The 8,569-nt window shown below is 36.1% G+C and overlaps 1 protein-coding gene across 9 annotated transcripts; it reads right to left on the bottom strand.

The window, feature by feature from the left end:
- Positions 1-1,797: 1,797 nt before the first annotated feature.
- LOC141703200 (uncharacterized) lies at positions 1,798-8,355 on the bottom strand. Of its 9 annotated transcripts, none has more exons than XR_012567408.1 (6): positions 8,177-8,355; positions 8,011-8,053; positions 6,366-6,458; positions 6,198-6,240; positions 3,932-3,984; positions 1,798-3,749 (listed from the first exon to the last, which is right to left on the bottom strand). XR_012567408.1 is itself a non-coding variant. In XM_074506781.1 (6 exons), exons 5-6 carry the CDS (start codon positions 3,912-3,914, stop codon positions 3,405-3,407), a joined length of 423 nt encoding a protein of 140 aa, XP_074362882.1. In that variant the 5' UTR covers positions 3,915-3,984; positions 6,198-6,240; positions 6,366-6,753; positions 8,011-8,053; positions 8,177-8,338; the 3' UTR covers positions 1,799-3,404. The 9 variants fall into 9 exon arrangements, 5 of the variants coding, with proteins under 5 accessions (XP_074362880.1, XP_074362882.1, XP_074362881.1 ...); XR_012567409.1 differs by having other exon boundaries at positions 1,798-3,739; XM_074506781.1 differs by having other exon boundaries at positions 1,799-3,749; positions 3,837-3,984; positions 6,366-6,753; positions 8,177-8,338.
- Positions 8,356-8,569: the final 214 nt, after the last annotated feature.

Here is an 8,569-nt window from a genome sequence, read left to right as displayed (position 1 = left end):
ATATATTTAGCACCCTAAAAATGAGATAGATATTTCTCAAACAGATACCAATAGAGAAAACAATCAAGGGTATTCCACTCCGTAAATTCGGAGTACAAGGCGACTAAACTGAGAATACCCTTAATCGCAGCACTTTACTTATCCCTTGGATATCTTTCTTTGCTTGTTTTTTATCCACTTTTGCTGTTTCACTCCTTATACCTCATATTCGCGACAACCTTGACCTCAATAGACATCGGAAAACAATCAAGTATTTGCAAGGATTGTGATAGAGAACATTATGTGACATCTTTGGACCTAGTTTGGAGCTTGTACTACCTCTACAGGACTGATGCTCCTTAAAGCACCTGCAGTCTCAAAAGCCTAAGTGACATCTAAGGATTGTTTGAAAATTACGCATATACTTGTTCTGGATACACTCATAACTAAATTGCACCAAGTATCTCAAAAACACGAACTGACATCCAAGTGAATCTGAACTTGCACAGGTGCATAATCACAATTCCGTAAGTAAATTAATGCAACACACACACACTTGTTAGAAAATTAGGATTTTAGAGCTTAATTTAATTATGTTCTTGATGTTAATCCTAAAATCTAATGATTGGAAATTGTTCAATGATATTTGAACTTAAATTTTCATGTATGGTTTTAAGAATTTTCTTAATGAAATCCATATGAAATGAGAGTTGAAAGTAGCTTGGAAAAATTTGAGAATGTTTGTCCCACATTGAAATAAATAAAGGAGGGTGTGTGCTTTATATGGTATTACCCACATGAGTAGTATACAACTACTAAGGTGTGTGATGGTCCATTGTGTTGTTGTGTGCTTCACGCGCACACACACACGCGCGCCCCGCCCCGCCACGCCACGCACCGGACCGGGTCGGGTCGAAGGGCGATTTGGGCGAATGTCTCGGCGTCTCGCGTACGCGAGGCGACCTGGGCGAGGATTTTATTTATTTGAGAATTATTTTAATTCGAATTTATTTATCGGTGATTGGATTATTGATCTATTTAGCATCCTAAAAATGATATGGATATTTCTCAAATAGAAACCACCAATAGAGGAAATAATCGAGGGTTTTCCACTCCGTGGATTCAGAGCACAAGGCGACTAAACTGAAAATACCCTCAATCGCAGCACGTCACATGAGAGCATTTCACCTATCTTGGATATCTTTGTTTGCTTGTTTTGTACCCACCTTTATTGTATCACCCCTCGTGCCTTTAATTCGCGACAACCTTGACCTCAACAGACATCGGGAATGTTGTGATTACATCAAAGTTTCTGGACCTGTGTTTGCAAGGATTGTGATGAGAACATTATGTGACTAGTTTGGATCTAGTTTGGACCTTGTGTCACCTCTGCAGGACTGATGCTCCTTGAAGCACCTGCAATCTCAAAAGTCGAATTGACATCTAACGACTGTTTAAAAATTAACGCATATACTTGTTCTGAATACCCTCGTTACTAAATTGCACCCAGTATTTCGAAAACACGAACTGACATCCAGGTGAATCTGGGCATGCACAAGTGCATATTCACAATTCCATAAGTAAATTAATGCACTACATACACGCACAAACCTTTGAAAAGACATTAAATTTTTATATCCATAATTCAACCTCAGGTATACAAAAACGGCATATACATAATACTTCTCCAACTTTAACGTTCCCAACTAAAACATATATAGGGCTAATAAAAAACAGGTTTCTAAAATACAAGCGCACAATTAACAAAAAAAATACCATAAATTCAAAAAAGAAAGTAAAAAAAATATATTTTGATTTGATCGAGTTACCAGATTCTTGAAGATACCCAAATACAATCACGTTGAGATCAGTTTTACTCATTGGTATCATCTTCGGCTCTTCGCCGGCTATTTGATCCGCCTCCGGAGAAGCCTTTTACTGTTATAAACCCCATTTTATTGCGCTATATACAAGGAAATGAGGGGTGACCGCTCCTCTGTAAATTAGAACTACAGTATACACACTTGATTATATTGTGATTGTAATGTAATATTATTAGATCAAAACAGTACCGTAACTACTCTTGTGATTTAGGTAAATCTACAAGTAAAAAAATGAGGGTGGTAAATCACAAATTACTTCTAATACACCGTAAAGCCACAAAACATTACTGTATTGAAGTTTTGATGACAATAAGTTATATATTGTAAACAACGTGATTCAGAACAATCAATGAGGAAGCACATATACCAAAAAGATAACCACCAAATATCAATTATTTAACTCATTTTCATATGAATACCCTTGGGCTGTATTCATGTACAATGACTAAGTTTAAATATTTAAGGTCAAGAGAAAGTATCTGTAAGTTCGAACTGCGATAAAGAGAGAAAACATATTCAAAATATATAACACTATATATGCACTTTAAAATGATCTTCCTTAAAATGCAAGGGTGCTTAATATTCTAAATTTTTTTGGGTGTATAGAAATTCATCCAATACTCTATCCAATATATGCTTAGGCCACTGAATATATCTATACCTATTGGTACTTTGTGAAACACGTACCTTATTTACCATGTATTAACATTAATATTCGCACCATAGGAATTAAAACACGATGATTAGGTACAACGAACAAGAAATAATCTAATACCGTACGGTCTCTAATAACCAATATATTAATAATCTCATCATAAGAATTAAACCACCCTGATGCAAGAAGCTTACTGGATGGACTCCAAGAACATGCAACAACCTGCCAATATAAAAGCACAATATCAACAGCCTTTTAGTGGAATTCTAGCTCCTTTTTACTTGTACTAACTCTGAGAAAAAACATTAAGGACATGTCAGACTGGCTCACAATCCTTTTTCTCCTGTGATAAACGCTTTATCTAACAGTAGAGGAAACTATAAATTGCTATCAATCTAATAAAACACCGTATACACCATTGAGCATCCTTATAAACTAACTCTTATAGTCTTGGTCTGCATTATCCACATGTACAAGGACAGGTACGACCTGCACTTTCTATCACCGCAGAAATAATAAATCATGTTTTATATTTTGTTTATTTATCTGCTAAATTAATTAGTATTATACTTTTATTTATATTCAACTAAAAAAACCATGTAACCTCAGAAGCTTGTCCTTCTAAAACCATCACATCAGAGTTAGGAATAATGCCAATCATAGCTGGTGAGTTTGATTATATGTTAACTGCCTCAACGTGCTTCAGCTCCAGTTCTGACATAAATTATCATAGAAACAGTAAGAAGACACTTCCTTTAAAAAAAGGAACCACTGAGAAATATAATTTCACTAATTTACTTCAAAATTTTAGAGATTATGAATTAAAGCAGGTTTTAAAAGGAGTTTGAAGAGAAAGCTTGTGGCAAAAAAACCACGAATCTCAATAATTATGTCTTCCTCATGTTCAATTTTTCATCCTTTGCATCAGTGAGTTCGGCATGAGGCGCTGCTGTCTTTGCCATTTTCTCTTTCTCTTCCAAATCTTCCAGCTCTCTTTCTTTTTCCGTATTTTGTTTCTCCATTTTCTCACTAGCATTATCATTCCCTCTTTCAAGATGCTCTCTGTCAAGTTTGCTTTTAAAAACATCAATACCTTTTTCCTTTTCTCTGTGTTTTGTTTCCGGAACACTATCTTTTGTTTCCTTCATGAGCTCCTCTGATTCATAGGCATCTTTTGCGATAGGATCCGGAGGTTGTAGGAATGAGGATCCACCAACAATTTCTGCATCATTCTGAATAATGTATTAGGAAATTGTCGCTTAAACTTCCTCTAATACGTATGAATTAATACATATAAAAGTGGAAGGCGATAGGCTTACACAATTAACATTTGCTTCCAGCTGAAAATGCTGGAATCCTTTCTGCACTAGTGGAAAAAGGTCTCCTGTTGGAACCATATTTCTATCTATGGTACCTTTTCTAATCCCTGAGCTTCATTTTCGAACGTATGTGCTGAAGTTGAAAATCCTGCACATATAACCAACCCGCCAAAGAGGGAAACAGACATACAGAGGCTTCAAGATATAAATAATATCTTCCAATCTATCACAAAATTTACAATTTTCACATACGATACATAAATTCCTGAATGATGCAATACAATATTGAATGAGGGAATATCTTAATTTCTAATTAAAATGTCTTGTTGACCTCTATGTACATAATTGATATATGAGCAAGTCACAAAGAAATTTATGACTTGCACAGATATAAGCATGAACTTAAAAAAAATAAGCAGGTATAAAGTTTGAGAGAAAGTGGTGTATAGGTGAAAACTAAATGGTTGTGATATTATTGGTTTTGGAATATTATTATTGATACATAAATGAAGTGGTTTCATCCAATATAAGCAACATTGCATCATTGTTATCCAGATCTATTGGTAAGGTTAATAAATTTGTCGACAATCAAATTGACAAGAATCAATATGATGTGTACACAAGTCCTTAAACTTATTTGATTCCTTTTTCGGCCATCTGTTAGCAAAGCAAAAAGCCTTGAGTCGAATGCTAACCAGATTTTATATTCCAGATCCGGACAGTATTTTAGTGAAGAAATTATAGATGTGCTCGGCACCAAGGAAACAAGGTTGGAAGTTATTGAAAATCTTGTCCAGATCTTAAGCAATAACTTTCTCTTCCCAAAACATTGGATCCTCCACCCACAACCTACGTCACATACACCATTTTCCTTATAACACATTCCTTCTATTTCTGGCACTGCATTCTTTTTTCTTACTGAGCCTCCAACCCGACCATCAAACCATAATTGGAGCCCAGATTATCCACTTAATCACAGCATTTTTAATTAATTTGACAATTCTGATCTTCTCCCTTGCTCTAAATAGTGTACAGGGAAAGAGGGTCATTCCGGTACGTGGTACGAGTTCTTGTACGTGGGACGCAGTCTCCACGAAACTAGTAATATGACATCAGTTCACTTAGATTTCACTTCTTATTATCAGTTTAGATTCACTTAGATATGGCAGTTCGTGTTTTGAATCTGCAGGTGCTGCAAAGAAGATGAGGGCTGCAGAGGCGACACCAGGCGCAAACAAGTCTCATAATGTCCCCATCACAATCCTTGCAAACATAACTCCCGAAACTGCTCCCAGCATTTCCGATGTATGTTGACCTAAAGTTTAGGTTGTCACAAATCAAAGGTATAAGGGGTGGAGCCGTAAAGGTGGATACAAAACAAGCAAAGACAGATATCCAAGATAGGTTAAATGCTCTCATTTGAGGTGCTGCGAGTGAGTGTATTCTCAGTTTAGTCGCCTTGTGCTCCAAATCCAGCAAAGCGGAAAACCCTTGATTGTTTTCCGTACTTGTTTTTTTTTGCTTTTTGTTTGAGAAATGTCTATCTCAATCTTAGGGAGATAAATATCTCAAATGTTAGCAAGAGATAATATTAATATCAAACACAGTCTTTGCCGATTTTATATTAAATTTTGGAACAAGGTTACATATGCCAATTTTGTCAACATATGTCACCTTCCAAAATTTAGTATAAAATTGGCAAATACGTAATTTGATATTATTATCATCTCTTTATTGCATCTCATACATTTAACACCATAAATTGAAATGAATATTTGTCAAACAGAAACCAAAAGAAAAACAATATAGGTTTTCCACTCCGTAGATTCGGAGCACAAGGGGACTATATTAATAAGATACTCAGCCGCAGCACATCACATGAGAGCATTTCATCTATCATGGATATGTATCCTTGATTGTTTTGTATCCACCTTTGATGTTCCACCCTTGTACCTTTGATTCGCGACAACCATGACCTCAACAGACATCGGAAATGTTCGGATTGCAGCTGGACCTGTGTTTGCAATGATTGTGACGGGAACAAAATGTGACATGTTTGGACCTACCGTCACCTCTGCAGGACTGATGCTCCCTGCAGCACCTGCCATCTCAAAAGCCGAACTGACATCGCTAAGAATCGTTTGGGAACTAATGCATATACTTGATCAGAATACACTCGATCTAAATTGCACCATGTATCTTGAAAACAAGAACTGACATCTAAGTGAATCCGAGCTTGCACACGTGAATATTCACAATCCCATATGTAAATTAATGCAGCACATACACACACAAACATATCAAAAGACACTGAATTATATATATTCTTATTTAAACCCCAATTATCCAAAAACAACATACCTGGTACGTCTTCAAACTTAACATGTTTCCAAGCAGATCATATCTAGGGCAAATAAGAAACAGGTTTCTAAAATTCAAGCACACACGTAGTAAAAAAACAAAAAAAAAACCATAGACACAAAAAAGAAAGTAAAAGAAATGAATTTCGTTTGATGAGGGAACGTGTACCAGATTATTGAAGATAACCGAAATACAATCACGTTGAGATCTGTTTGACTGATGATATCTTGCTATCGGATCTGGCGCCAGAGAAACCTTTTACTGTCATGAAAGCCTTGTTATTGTGCTATATAAAAGGCAACGAGGAAGCCGCACTATTGTAAAATATAAAACTACAGTCCGTCTACACATTTGTTGAATGTTCGCGTTCCCCTAAAACTCTTTTTTCTTACTGCGCCTCCAACCCGCCCATCAAACCATATATGGAGCCCTGATTATCCACTTATTCTTTCAGCATTTTTAATTTATTTGACCATTCTGATCTTCTCCCTTGGGAAAGCGGGTCGTTCAGGTAAATGGTACGAGTTCGTGTACGTGGGACGGAGTCTCCACGAATCTAGTAATATGACACAGTTCACTTAGATTTCACTTCTCAGTTTACATTCACTTAGAGATGTCAGCTCGTGTTTTGAATCTGCAGGTGCTGCAAAGAAGAGGAGTGCTGCAGAGACGACACCAGGGGCAAACAAGTCACATAATGTTCCCATCACAATCCTTGCAAACATAACCCCCGAAACTGCTCCCAGCATTTCCGATGCATGTTGACCTAAAGTTTAGGTTGTTGCAAATCAAAGGTACAAGGGGTGGCGCAAGAAAGGTGGATACAAAACAAGCAAAGACAAACATCCAAGATAGGTGAAATGCTCTTATTTGAGGAGCTGCGAGTAAGTGTATTCTCAGTTTAGTCGCCTTGTACTCCAAATCCAGCAAAGTGGAAACTCTTGATTGTTTTTTGTATTGTTTTTTTTTGTTTTTTTTTGAGAAATATCTATCTCAATCTTAGGCAGCTAAATATCTCAAATGTTAGCAAGAGATAATATTAATATCAAACACAGTCTTTGCCGATTTCATACTAAATTTTGGAACAAGGTTACATATGCGAATTTTGTCAACATATGTCACCTTCTTCCAAATTTTTGTATAAATTTGGCAAATACGGAATTTGAAATTATTATCATCTCTTTCTAGCATTCCATATATTTAGCACCCTAAATTGAAATATATTTGTCAAACAGAAACCAAAAGAGAAAACAATCTAGGTTTTCCAGTTCGTGGAATCTGAGCACAAGGCGACTATATTGATAATACACTTGGTTGCAGCACGTCACATGAGAGCATTTCATCTACCATGGATATATATCCTTGATTGTTTTGTATCCACCTTTCCTGCACCACCCTTATACCTTTGATTCGCGACAACCATGACCTCAACAGACATCGGAAATGTTGGGATCGCAACGGGAGCTGTATTTGCAATGATTGTGACGGGAACAATGTGCGACTTGTTTGGACCTACCGTCACCTCTGCAGGACTGGTGCTCCACGCAGCACCTGCCTTCTCAAAAGCCGAACTGACATCTAAGAATCGTTTGGGAACTAATTTATATACTTGATCAGAATACACTCAAATATGCAATTTAGGAAAAAAAAATAAAAATTGAACCAAGTATCTTGAAACAAGAACTGACATCTTGCATACGTCATATTCACAATTCCATACGTAAATTAATGCAGCACATCCACACACAAACATATCAAAACACACTGAATCATATATTCTTAATTAAACCCCAATTATCCAAAAATAACATACCTGGTACGTCTTCAAACTTAACATGTTTCCAAGCAGATCATATCTAGGGCAAATAAGAAACAGGTTTCTAAAATTCAAGCACACACGTAGTAAAAAAAATAAAAAAACCCTAGATACAAAAAAGAAAGTAAAAGAAATGAATTTGGTTTGATGAGGGAACGTGTACCAGATTATTGAAGATAACCGAAATACAATCACGTTGAGATCTGTTTGACTGATGATATCTTCGCCGGCTATCGGATCTGGCGCCGGAGAAACCTTTTACTGTCATGAAAGCCTTGTTATTGTTAAACCCTTGTTATTGTGCTACATACAAGACAACGAAGTGGCCGCTCTATTGTAAAATATAGGACTAGAGGCGGTCTATACAACAAGATAAGACTGACAACAAGATTGTAACTTCATAGGTAAAACGCAGGCACGTGTCTCTCTACGTGGCCATGTATACTCTCGCATTTCATTCACCGATTATAATATTTATAATTTTATTATTTTATAAAAATAAATTATATAAAAATAATAATTATATATTATTAAAATTAATGAAATAAAAATATTT

This window comes from Apium graveolens, unplaced genomic scaffold (assembly GCF_009905375.1).
Source record: "Apium graveolens cultivar Ventura unplaced genomic scaffold, ASM990537v1 ctg6327, whole genome shotgun sequence".
NCBI classification, from domain to species: domain Eukaryota; kingdom Viridiplantae; phylum Streptophyta; class Magnoliopsida; order Apiales; family Apiaceae; genus Apium; species Apium graveolens.
This window is presented reverse-complemented; position numbering and strand designations above follow the sequence as displayed.